General features: G+C 45.7%; 1 protein-coding gene across 1 annotated transcript in view; it reads left to right on the top strand.

The window, feature by feature from the left end:
• FADS1 (fatty acid desaturase 1) overlaps nucleotides 1-13,804 on the top strand; it is a 46,932-nt gene that overhangs the window by 25,526 nt on the left and 7,602 nt on the right. The window contains exons 7-12 of the mRNA XM_075325212.1: nucleotides 6,264-6,324; nucleotides 6,409-6,485; nucleotides 8,713-8,810; nucleotides 9,166-9,262; nucleotides 12,547-12,626; nucleotides 12,716-12,841. Coding sequence (XP_075181327.1) covers nucleotides 6,264-6,324; nucleotides 6,409-6,485; nucleotides 8,713-8,810; nucleotides 9,166-9,262; nucleotides 12,547-12,626; nucleotides 12,716-12,841 — 539 coding nt within the window. The remainder of the gene's footprint in view (nucleotides 1-6,263; nucleotides 6,325-6,408; nucleotides 6,486-8,712; nucleotides 8,811-9,165; nucleotides 9,263-12,546; nucleotides 12,627-12,715; nucleotides 12,842-13,804) is intronic.

Here is a 13,804-nt window from a genome sequence, read left to right as displayed (position 1 = left end):
TTATACCAACCTTCTCACTAATTATACATTTACATGGTGCTTTACTATGTAATGGGCTTTTAAACAGAAGACACTAAATTGACTATAGTGCCTACTTTGCCCATATGTGTGTAATGACTGCGTCAGAACGGAGAAGGGAAATACTGAAATAAAAAAAAAGGAGCTTACTTCCAGTAACTTTCATGCTATTCGTGCTATTAAGCCACGTTATTAAGGTGGTCGAAAAAAGACTAAAGGCCGCTTTACACGCTGCGATATCGGTACCAATATCGCTAGCGTGGGTACCCGGCCCTATCTGTTGTGCGACACGGGCAAATTGCTGCCCGTGCCGCACAACATCGCCCAGACCCGTCATACGTACTTACCTGCCCGGCGACGTCGCTGTGATCGGCGAACCGCCTCCTTTCTAAGGGGGCGGTTCGTTCAGCGTCACAGCAGCGTCATTGAACCGCCGCCCAATAGAAGCGGAGGGGCGGAGATGAGCGGGACGTAACATCCCGCCCACCTCCTTCCTTTGCATTGTGGCCGAGAGGCAGGTAAGGAGAGGTTCCTCGTTCCTGCGGTGTCACACGGAGCGATGTGTGCTGCCGCAGGAACAAGGAACAACTTCGTTACTGCTGCAGTAACGATAATTGAGAATGGACCCCCATGTCACCGATGAGCGATTTTGCACGTTTTTTCGACGATAGCTCATAGGTGTCACATGCAACGGCATCGCTAATGCGGCCGGATGTGCGTCACAAATTCCGTGACCCCAACGACTTCGCATTAGCGATATCGTAGCGTGTAAACCCCCTTAAGGTCATGTGCGCACTAGAAAGTGCCTTTTTCTTAAGGAAAATCCGGACCCTCTTAAAGAATTCCGCACCCGCGGTAAACACCGCAGCAAAATCCGCATGCGGTTTTATCTCGGTTTGCCGCGGATTTTCCACAGGTTGGTCCCTGCGGATTTTTACCATTATCTATGGCAAAAACCGCAGGTACCTGCAGAAAAGAAGTGACATGCACCTTAATTCCGCAGCGGAAAATCCGCGGGTATAAAAAAACGCAGTATGCGCACAGCATTTTTTAAAACCCATAGGATTTGCTGGGGAATGACTGCAGCAATGTTAGACACATTTTCTGCAGCAAATCTGCGGCAAAATCCGCGGTAAGTCTCCAGCGTGCGCACATAGCCTAAAAACTAAATGCCTGACTTCCCTTCTCTTTATATGACTTGGTCTCGTATTGTAAGCCAAATATTATAGTGTTAGTGCTCAGTAATAATGTAATATTCTGGATAACAGTAATGTATCGGGTCTGGTATAATGTGTTTTAGGCTAAGTTCACATTTCCGTTGATTTGTATCAGTCACATGCGTCGCTTGACGCATGTGACTGATGCGCTGTTCAACGCTGTACAACGGATGACAAAGAACAGAATTCTTTGTCGGATTCCGTTGTGTGCGGGGGGCGGAGTTCTGGGGCAGAGCCGAGCGGGGGGCGGGGCCAGGCGCTGAGGATGTCAGTAGAAGTGCTGCGGTCTGCATGGCTGGGGACAGGTGAGTGTATGTGTGAGTGAGTGAGTGTGTGTATGTGCATGTATGTATGTATGTATGTATGTGTGTGTGTGCACACATGCAAAGTGCGGGAGGGGGCGGAGCCGAGCAGGGGGCGGGGCCAGACGAGGGTGTCAGTGGCAGTGCTTGTCTGCATGGCTGGGGACAGGTGTGTGTATGTGTGTGTGTGTACATACATGTGCGGAGTGCGGGAGGGGGCGGGGCCGAGCGGGGAAGTGTCGGCCTCCCTGCACACGTAACCAGCCTAAATATCGGGTAACAGCAAAGCACCCGATGTTTACCTTGGTTACCCGATATTTACCTTGGTTACGGGCCTACACCGCTTAGCGCTGGCTCCTTGCACCGTAACCAGGGTAAATATCGGGTAACCAACCAAAGCTGGTGACGTGTGCAGGGAGCCAGAGAGCATGCGCAGCGAAATCCGACGGATCTCGCTGCTCAAAAAACGTTACATGCTGCGTTCCTCCCGCCCGGCGGTCAGTCGTTCCACGACTGATCAGTCGGGCGGAGGATGCAACGCAGCATCATCAGTCACAATCCGCTGCTCATACAAGTCTATGGGAGCAGCGGAATCCGCTAAACGGATTCCGCTGTTTACAAGAGCAGCGGATTGTGACTGATAGATTTTAGCGGAAATGTGAACTTAGCCTAAGAATGTCACAATACAAACATAACACACACAGTAATGTCACAGTATAGGTGTAATGAGCACATTAATATAAAAAAAACACAAATTAAGTATATATGTATGTGTTAGTCAGTCTACTGTATTGGAAGAATGCAAATGTTGTCAGTGTGGGAATAACGCCCATAGTAATATTACATAGAGACTTAAGGCCGCTTTACACGCAACAACGTATCTAACGATATGTCGTCGACATCACGGAATTCGTGACACACATCCGGCCTCGTTAGCGACGTTGTTGCGTGTGACACCTACGAGCGACCGCTAACAATCACAAATACTCACCAAATCGTTGATAGTTGACACGTCGTTCATTTTCAAAATCTCGTTGGTCGTTTTGGACGCAGGTTGTTTGTTGTTCCTGAGGCAGCACACATCGCTGTGTGTGACACCCCGGGAACGACGAACAACAGCGTTCCTGCGTCCTCCGGCAATGAGGTGGGAGTGACGTGAATGCGGCTGCTCTCCGTCCCTCTGCTTCTATTGGACGCCTGCTGTGTGATGTCGCTGTGACGCCGCACGAACCGCCCCCTTAAAGAGGCTGTTTGCCGGCCACAGCGACGTCAGTAGGAAGGTAAGTCCGTTTGACACGTCCTAGCGATACTGTTCGCCACGGGCAACGATTTGCCCGTGACGCACAAACGACGGGGGCGGGTGCAATCGCTAGCGACATCGCATGTAAAGCGGCCTTTACTGTGCATTTTGTATATAGTGATGTCACAGTGCAGATATAATGCACAAAGTGATGTCATAACACAGGAATAACGTAAAGTTTGATGTCACAACACAGGAGTAACTTATTTATTGTAGAATGCCCACTGATGTGATGTCATGTTTCAGAAGAAATGCACACAGTGATGTCACAGTAAGGAGACATTATGCACAATAATGATACAATATTGACCGCATACAGTGTCATATCACAGTTAAGGAGTAATAAACTATAGAAAGTGATCTCACTGTAAGGCCTAAGACACACAGCATGAAAATCGGAGCGAGTGGAATGCGATAAAACATCGCATTCCACTCGGACCAATATTAGCCTGTGTGTCAGCACCCATGAGCGATTATTTTCTCGGCCCCAATCGGACCGAGAAAACAATCGCAGCATGCTGCGACTGTAATGCGTTCCTGGTTTCTCTTGCAACCATTCAAGTCTATTGGGCGAGAGAAAAATCGCACTGCACTCGCAGGAAACCGGTGTACTGCGAGTGCAGGGCAAGAATGGCAATAGCCGGCTACGGAGGAGAGAGGGAGATAAATCCCTCCCTCCCCTCTGCAGCGCCGCCCCTCCCCTCCTCAGCGCTGGCCCGCCCCCCCGCAGCTGAGGTCCGATGATCGGACCTCAGTCGCAGTGACACTCACATGACACTCTGCTCCCGCTATGCTGCCAGCGTGAGCCGAGTGTCATGTGAGGATTGCAGTAGTCCCCGTGTGGCCCCGGCCTAATAGATTCAATAGTTTGTCTCACAAAGGACATTTATCTTCTATCCATTGGTAGATAATAAATATGACAAAGCTGTGGGCTACACATTTAGGACCCCCGCCAATTGCTAGATGGGGGTTCTGAGCCCTCTGATCCTTCACGTCCAGAGGGAGGAGGAATTTAAAGGCGCAATGGTCCCACATGCTATCTCCTGATTTCTTCATGTCTGTTTGGTTGTGTTGTTCTCCATATGTAACCACCGCTCTATCAAGACTTGGTACTGAGCTCAGGCAGGTAGAAGATAGTAGTTCTAACAATCTATAGGCTCCTAATGGCGGCACCTCCATTTACCAGGTATTTAGCAGCTGTGGACTGTTAATAAATGCCTGGTATGGGACAACATCTTTAAATCTTAAGGGTTTGAAAAAATGTCTTCACCAAACGACAGAGAGTACTATTTTGCAGTAATCCACATTGTCCAGGGTCCTCCTTTCCCTTCCCTACTCATGGTGACTTGATGGATGAACGCTCTGTAGGAAGATCGATCTTGTACAGTCATGGCCAAAAGTTTTGAGAATGACACCAAAATTATATTTTCACATGATCTGTTGCCCTCTGGTTTTTAATTGTGTTTGTCTGATGTTTACATCACATACAGAAATATAATTGCAATCATATTATGAGTACCAAAAGGTTATATTGACAGTTAGAATGAGTTAATGCAGCAAGTCAATATTTGCAGTGTTGACCCTTCTTCTTCAGGACCTCTGCAATTCTCCCTGGCATGCTCTCAATCAACTTCTGGACCAAATCCTGACTGATAGCTGTCCATTCTTGCATAAGCAATGCTTGCATTTTGCCAGAATTTGTTCGTTTTTGTTTGTCCACCCGTCTCTTGATGATTGCCCACAAGTTCTCAATGGGATTAAGATCTGGGGAGTTTCCAGGCCATGCACCCAAAATCTCTATGTTTTTCTCCATGAGCCATTTAGTGATCACCTTTGCTTTATGGCAAGGTACTCCATCATGCTGGAAAAGGCATTGTTGGGCGCCAAACTGCTCTTGGACAGTTGGGAGAAGTTGCTCTTGGAGGACATTCTGGTACCATTCTTTATTCATGGCTGTGTTTTTATGCAAGACTGTGAGTGAGCAGATTCCCTTGGCTGAGAAGCAACCCCACACATGAATCATTTCAGGATGCTTAACAGTTGGCATGAGACAAAACTGGTGGTATCGCTCACCTCTTCTTCTCCTAATAAGCTGTTTTCCAGATGTCCCAAACAATCGAAAACGGGATTCATCTGAGAAAATGACTTTACCCCAGTCCTCAGCAGTCCACTCCCTGTACCTTTTGCAGAATATCAGTCGGTCCCTGATGTTTTTTCTGGAGAGAAGTGGTTTCTTTGCTGCCCTCCTTGAAACCAGGCCTTGCTCAAAGAGTCTCCGCCTCACAGTGCGTGCAGAAGCACTCACACCAGCCTGCTGCCATTGCTGAGCTAGCTCGGCACTGCTGGTAGTCCGATCCCGCAGCTGAAACAGTTTTAAGATACGGTCCTGGCGTTTGCTGGTCCTTGGGCGCCCTGGAGCCTTTTTGGCAACAATGGAAGCTCTCTCCTTGAAGTTCTTGATGATGCGATAGATTGTTGACTGAGGCGCAATCTTTGTAGCTGCGATACTCTTCCCTGTTAGGCCATTTTTGCGCAGAGCAATGATGGCTGCACGTGTTTCTTTAGAGATAACCATGGTTAACTGAAGAGAAACAATGATACCAAGCACCAGCCTCCTTTTAAAGTGTCCAGTGGTGTCATTCTTACTTAATCATGACTGATTGTTCGCCAGCCCTGTCCTCATCAACACCCACACCTGTGTTAATGGAACAATCACTAAAACAATGTTAGCTGCTCCTTTTAAGGCTGGAATGCAATGATGTTGAAATGTGTTTTGGGGGTTAAAGTTCATTTTCTTAGCCAATATTGACTTTGCAAGTAATTGCTGTTAAGCTGATCACTCTTTATGACATTCTGGAGTGTATGCAAATTGCCATTAGAAAAACTTATATATACATACAGAAGGAAAGAAGGAGACGGTCCTTGTCTCTGAAACGCGTTGGAATGCTGTAAATAAAAAAAAAAAATTTATATCATTTCTGCCTCAGTGGTTTTTAAGCGCGGCATATACCCGTTTTCCTCCTGTATGTATATATATTTTTATCACGCATCCACGGGACCGCTGCTTGAACCACGCGGACACTCACATGCGCTTTAAGGAGTTGTGACTGGCACAACCCCTTCAGGTGAGTGTACCTATTTTCTTTCTCATCACCCCTGTTATATCGGGTAAGACCCTATTGCGCCTTTGTCTCCCCACCTCTAGTATTAGAAAAACTTAAGCAGTAGACTTTGTAAAAATTAATATTTGCAGCATTCTCAAAACTTTTGGCCATGACTGTACAAGCCTAGATAGGTCCACCAGGGTCTTCTCTGATGTTATCTTGATAGTATCAAGCCATCAGGTTGTTGGTCTTCTTCTTCACTTTGTTCCTTCTTCCAGGGATTTTACTGACCCATAATAATCCTTTCTATCATTTCTTACAGCTTGGAGTTAAAAAGAAGAAATACATGCCGTATAATCACCAGCACAAGTATTTCTTCTTGAGTGAGTATCTGACTCTAGACTTGACTATGTGGAGATTATTTTCCTCACCTTGATGTCTTACATTAGGATTTGCCTTCTCCTCAGTTGGTCCTCCAGCCCTTATTCCACTCTATTTTCAGTGGTATATCTTCTACTTTGCTGTACAACGCAAGCAATGGTCGGTGAGTATGCTTTAGCTGTAGCTTTGAAGTCATAATCTTAAGACTTTGTGCCACATTTCCAAGTTGTCACCAATCCATAAATTGGGGCAAAACTTACTGATTGGTGGAGGTTAGACCACCTGGACCCCTAGCAATCCTGACAGCTGGACTCTACGGAGGCTTAGCCTGCGCACCTCCACTCCATTCATTTCGTGACTGCCAGAGTTAGCCGAGTAGAGTGCTCTGTTCTTTGAATCCCAGTGTTTGGACAAGTTATCCCCAATCCTATCAATAGAGGATAACTTTAAAACATGGCTCAAAAATTTTAATAAGACAAAAAAAAGTTTGTCTCATGGCGACAGAACCTATCCATGTGCCCTATGATATTATATGGATCTTGTAAAGGGAGGCAGGCTTGCTCATTTATGCAAGTGTGGCTTTAGCTTACCTTTTAATCATTGTAATGATCAATTTTGCAATATTTTTTAATTTTTTTATTTTTATTGCTCTATCATAAATAATGTGCAGGAGTGTCGTGATGTAACGACTGCAGGATAGTGAGGGACTTGGCTCCTATACTGTCCCTCACGCTAGGGGACCCTAGACTCTCCAGATTACCCTTGAATGTGGAGACGCCATAGTCCCGTGCTTTACTGTTCTCCTGGTCAGATCTAATCTGTTAACATCCACCCAAGGAAGGAAGGGTCAGGAATGTGATAGAAACACAGATTAAAACAGACATTGGAAACCAAAACTCAGACACACTGCAAACTCGCAGGTATAAACAGTAAGGGACTAAGGAGAAAAGCAAGAGAAGTAAGGCAGCAACAAAAAGACAAGGGTTAACGCCACAACCTCTCTCAGAAATAATGCACAACGACCACCAATAAGTCTGGATCAGAACCCCTCACCAGACCAGTATAGGTAAGCTATAGCTGGCATTAATGAAATAGTACAGCAGGCATATATAGGAGGGTAGTGAACGTAACTGGCTTTCCCATATGTGATCAAAGAGACTAACAAGCAGCTCAGCAGAGATTAACTCTTGTTAGCCTGCCTAAGTTTGTGGGTCGACGTCTGGGTCTCTCTGCGCTGATCATAGACGTCATAGATGTTAACAGGCAGAGTGCCAAAATCTGTAGTTTCCACAGATCCTGATCCTGCCATGACAGTTGAGAATGCCTGCAAAAATCTCATTGTGACAAGGGGCTACAGAAGCCAGATTGGCACTAATAAGGGTGAGACAACTCCTTAAACAATGTAAAATTGTATGGTTCACCATGAATAAATTGTTCCACACACAGGACCATCATTCTATCCAATGTTGCATTGCTCGAAAGAGTATCTATTGAAATAGCAGATGGTCGGCACACATCAGTAGGGTATACCATATAGCCGGTTATCCTCATTTACTACTGTGTTTCCCTGAAAGTAAGACAGTGTCTTACTTTCTTTTTACCCCCAAAAGTGCCACTATGTCTTACTTTCGGGGTATGTCTTATATTGGAAAAAATCCCACAGCAATCGCAGCAAGTCTCCATGCAATGTACCGTATGGGGACTTGCCGCGATTGCGCCCTAAGTGTACCGCAAGTTAAGGAAACTTAACCACCAGCGGCTGCACATGAGGGCACTGAGGCTGTGTGATTTTGTATGTTGTCCATGGTCCTGATGGACCACGGACAACATTACTGCAACATCTCAACATTTCTCGGTAGCCGAGCGCTCAGCTGAGCGCCCGACCGCCGGCATGTGTCAGCTCTCAGCTGAGCGCTAAGCCGCCGGCATGTCAGGGCGTTCAGCTGAGCGCCAGACCGCCGGCATGTGTCAGCTCTCAGCTGAGCGCTTTGCCGGCGGCATGTCAGGGCTCTCAGCTGAGCGCTTTGCCGGCGGCATGTGAGGGTGCTCAGCTGAGCGCTCGGCCGCCGGCATGTCAGGGCGCTCAGCTGAGCGCTCGGCCGCTGTAACTGTACTGTAAAGAGGAAAAAAAATTAATTTTTACTACGTCTTATTTTCGGGGTACGTCTTATATTAGCCGACCCCCCCCAAAACCCCCACTACGTCTTACTATCGGGGGTGTCTTAGTATCGGGGAAACACGGTAACATTAGATGTTTCAGAAATTTTTATGTCAAAGTGCACCCATCCTGCCCTGCAGAAACAGGCAAATGTTTTATTGAGCACCAATGTGAAATCCTCACTTCTCACATACCAATTTGATAATTTTTCTTGTCCCCATATTCTCCGCAGGATCTGGCCTGGATGATTTCCTTCTATGTGAGATTTTGCCTGACATATGTTCCTCTGATTGGGATCAGCGGCACCATCAGTCTATTCATGATAGTCCGGTAAGTGAACATCGCACTTTCACTATTGCTTTATTCTACAGTACAGGATTTGCAACATTTTTTTTAGACCTTTGAGCTATTGATTGTTGACCCAGATTCCAGAAAGCTGTGCCCCCAGCAACACATGTGAGCTCGGTAAGATTCCATCTGAGCACAGTCGTATTTGGAAGGTTTCTACCATATTTTTACATTGCGGAGAGGTTACCACGTCCATGATGTGCTCTTTTATTACTGAAGTCTATTGTGTGTGTGGCTGAACCCAGAGCAGGAGCAGTACGAGGATGATATCGCCCTCCGAAGACGATCACTAGTTTATGGGTAACACTCATATGACCCTTCTTGTTCTCCGTTTTAGATTCCTGGAGAGTAACTGGTTTGTCTGGGTGACACAAATGAACCATATTCCGATGCACATAGACTATGACGATAACAAAGAATGGCTGGCTACACAGGTATTCACTCTGTGCTTTACTGTCCAATAAAAGATCTGATTGCATGCACTTGTGGATTAAGACATCCATGCACAATAGATAAAAGTTGGCCCAACCTGCTGATTTTGATGGAACCAGTCACCTATCTGATGTGTATGGGAGCCTCCAACTCTTACATTACAGATGAAGTTGCAGTATCTTTGCCCAATACTTATGTTTTCATGCAAGATAAGCTGCTGCCCTATGCGTCTGCCAGTGACTTTCTTCTCTGTCCCCAATGAAAACACATGAATGCTTGGCCAAGCGCTTATGGCCATGGGGGGAGTCTGGGAGATGGATGTCTGCCAAACGGACAGCTATAACTAGTGTATGGGAGGATTAATGTTCCTCTACCCCCCCTCCCCCTTTCCGACATATAAAGCACCAGACATCATTGTCAAATTTAGCAGCTTAAAGCCCCATTCTGCATATTTTTTTATTACAGAGCTGTAGTGGTGCTTCTAATCTAAGGTCCCTAGTTTTATACTTACCAGCTGCCGTCTTCAGGTCTTCCCGGCGCCATTCCTGCCCCGCGCCACTTCCTTTGCGACCGCAATTTCTGACTGTCCAAAAGTCAAACGTTAAAGTCGCAAGCTTTCAATGAAAGTCTATGAGAACCTCGTTCTAGCTCCCATAGACTTACATTGAGTTGTGACTTCTGGATCAGCCAGCAATCAATGGAGCGATCTGCTGGAGACTGACCGGAGCGGTGCCAGTGACAGATGAAGATGGCAGCTGGTAAGTACAGTGTGAGACTAGGAACAGGGAACGTAGATCAGTAACAATACTCCAGCAGTAAAATTAAGAAAAAAAAAAAGAAGCACACCGGAGGGGTGCTTTAAAGAGAATCTGTAAGTAGAATCAACCTTCCTAAGTCATCTGTATGGGCACACATGTTCTAGACAGTTGAATAAAATGAAATCTTGAAATCTGTGAACTGATGTCTCATTCCAGAGGAATCTAGAATTTTTCTTTATATAAGTGAGGTGTTAAGATTTATGGGCCGGACACAATCGCTGAAGTGTGAGACATGTAGATCAGGAGAGAAGGCTGTCAGTCAGTACATGTCTCACACTGATATCGCCTTTCATTTACAAGAATCTCTGGAGATTCTCAGGGAGATCTATGTCCGGCCCATAGATCTTAACAGCTCATTTACATATTAAGAAAAATGTGTGTTTTTCTTGAATAAGACATTGAATCTCAGATATCAGGGTATCATTTTAATCAGCTTTCTATGACCTACATGACCATTTAGATGGCTTAGGAGGGATGATCCTACTGACAACCTTTAAAGTTTTATTTAATCTATCTAAGTTGCAGGAAGGAGCAACCATGCTGGCACCATCTAAACCTTAGATTCCAGGTTAACTCTGTTCATCTCCACCTCCTCCATACACATGAAAACTCTGTTAAGCATGGATGTGTTCACAATAGGCAGGGAGGGAATAAGCCACTGTCTGACACCTCTGCTGAAATGAAAGGACACCATGTGTATGGAGCTGTAAGTATGGACTTAAGCGGGCTTTACACACAGCGATATCAAAAGCACCCGCCCCCGTCGGTTGTGCGTCACAGGCAAATCGCTGCCCGTGGCGCACAACATCGCTTACACCCATCACACGGACTTACCTGCCTAGCGACATCGCTGTGGCCGGTGAACTGCCTCCTTTCTAAGGAGGCAGTTCGTTTGCATCACAGCGACGTCACTAAGCGGCCGCCCAATAGAAGCGGAGGGGCGGAGATGAGCGGGCGGAACATCCCGCCCACCTCCTTCCTTCCTCATTGTGGGTGGCCGCAGGTACGGTGATGTTCCTCGTTCCTGGGGTGTCACACATAGCGATGTGTGCTGCCGCAGGAACGACAAACAACCTGCGTCCTGCAACAGCAACGATAATTGGGATGGGGACGACCACTTAACAATCAACGATTAGGTCAGTAATTTTGATAGTTAACGGTCGTTCCTGCGTTTCACATGCAACGACGTCGCTAACAAGGGCGGATGTGCGTGACGAATTCCGTGACCCCAATGACATCTCGTTAGCGATGTCGTTGCGTGTGAAGCGGGCTTTACTCTCAAGAACAGGTGTCACAGGGGCGTGCTAACATGTTAAGAGGGCAGACTAGTCCCTGGCCTCATTAGCTTATCATGAAGGATTATGCTACTAGATACAGGGACAGTTAAACAGGGATTAGCAATATACACTCAGAACTGCTCGTGGTTGTGGGTGCATATTACACCTGACAGGTTCCCTTTAAGGTCCATCTGATGAGCTGAAAACAGTCTGTTTCACACCAACAGGGCTGGAACTAACTATGGTCTAAAATGGTGTTTGGGTCAACAACATTCATGTAAGAGATGGTAACTATGTCCTCTAGAGGGTGCTAGACTCAACTGTTCTTTTTAAAAGGAATCTGTCACCGGGTTTTTGCTATGTAAGCTGAAGACAGCATGCTGCAAGGGTTAATACAAATAATTCAGGGACGCCTGTCTTGTCACAGTCTGATCTAATGTTTATTTGCCATGTTTGTTTAACCAGCAGGACTTCTCATTGCTTTGACTACAACGTCACACGCATACCAGTCCGGCTTGCCCCCTCATCTGAGTGACACCTCACTGTCAATGTACAATCTCTGTAGAGAGCCTGGTGTGGGCGGGGGCAGCTCTCTCAGCTCTGCTGTATTGCAAAATCTAAAAATTCTGATTGGGTCAGAACAGCTGCAACCAGTAATCTAAGTGATACATCATTGGAGTCAGGATGTCTTTGCCTACAATTATGCTGCTCTCAGATAACGTAGCAAAAACCTGCTGACAGATTTCTTTCAATCATTATCAATGGTCTGGGCTGCACCAACTGGGGTGGAATTAAATATATTTATCTTTAGTAATTGTTGTAGAAGTTTGAGTGCTACTGGCCTGCAAGCAGTAAGATTACTGCACCAACAATATACCTATACCCTGTAAGGTTTTACTTTTTTTTCTTTTCCTATGCTTATGTTTGTGCACAGATTTACCAATGATTTTAATGGTTAATAAAAAGTAATTATTATGGTCTCTGCAATGTATGATCTTTAGCTGCTCTTACACCTACACTTTGTTGTCCAGATTAGAAAACCTGGTGATCACTTTTGTAGTTGCACAGCAGTTGGTGACAGGCAGTTGTGGCTGTGGCCTGGCCTACGTGGTATTTGACAACTTTCCAAATTGGCTGTTTCCTATAAGATTATTGTACATTCTCATGTCTCCGTTTTTCTGTCTTGCGCAGCTACAAGCCACTTGTAACGTGGACCAGTCATTCTTTAACGATTGGTTTAGTGGACATCTCAATTTTCAGATTGAACACCAGTAAGTAAACCACACTGCAAACCAGTAACCTAAATAACCAATAAAGCAATTTATCCTAATATGTCAACATGTCCACTTTCTGTCTACAGTCTATTCCCCACAATGCCAAGACACAACTACTCCAAAGTCGCTCCTCTTGTCTTCTCACTGTGCAGGAAGTATGGCATTGATTACCAGTCCAAACCTCTGTTCACCGCATTTGCTGACATAGTCGAGTAAGTGACTTTATATAATTGCAAAGGTTGAAAAAACAATTCCGTCCATAATGTTCAACCTTTCTTCCCTTTTATTAGGGTTCTTACTGTTATGACGTTTCTTGACTTTGCAAATCTCTATATATCTTTTCAAAGCTGTGGACCCCTTCAGGCACATTTCTTTAACTTTAAAGGAGTATTCTCAGGTTGTCCCTTGGGCATCTCAGAGCTCTGCAGTCTCCTTGGCTTCCTCTGCCTGGTTGCTTGGGGGGCGAGCACTCTTTCTTGAGTGTAAGTTCTGGACAGTAGCTTCATTCTTCTATTACACATTAAAGTCTGTCAGTGTTCTGAGTCTGCACTGTTATTACTATATTTACATGTAGAGATAACAGGAACTTTGAACAAGCACACAGCTCAGGAAAGTAAGAGTTGTGATTAGCATTTTAGAAACTTCTGCTTCTTTGTGCAGGTGGATTGTGATTCAACAGGACCGATAATAGTAACAGTTAGGAGCAAAGGGGGAGGGGAACGTCTAACTGCTGTAGAGAAATAATTTGGGCTTGAAAGAGTCGACTATGATGTTAGTTGTTAACTCCTGTCCTGGAATGTATCTACAGCTGGAGTCACACTAGTGTACAGCATTGGATGCGATCTGCTAATGACACTCTGCTCCCGCTGTGCTATGAGTTTAAACTGAGTGTCGTGGAACTGTGATCCGATCTTGCAATTGGATAACAGCTGTGTGGGAGAGGGTAATCTCTCCATCTCCACCATTGTCAGTCTGTGCGTATATCACACTGCACTCTGATGTCATCCTAGTGCAGTCTGATGTTTCACTTACACCCATAGACTTGTATGGGTGCGAGTGTTCCGAGACAGTCATAGCATGCTGCAATTTATTTTTTCCATTAGTCTGATTAGGTCTGAGGAAAAACTTGCAGATCTGAGCTGTACGTTTGTCTCAAATGGGGCAGAGTGTGACTC

This window comes from Anomaloglossus baeobatrachus, chromosome 10 (assembly GCF_048569485.1).
Source record: "Anomaloglossus baeobatrachus isolate aAnoBae1 chromosome 10, aAnoBae1.hap1, whole genome shotgun sequence".
Taxonomy (NCBI): Eukaryota; Metazoa; Chordata; class Amphibia; order Anura; family Aromobatidae; genus Anomaloglossus; species Anomaloglossus baeobatrachus.
This window is presented reverse-complemented; position numbering and strand designations above follow the sequence as displayed.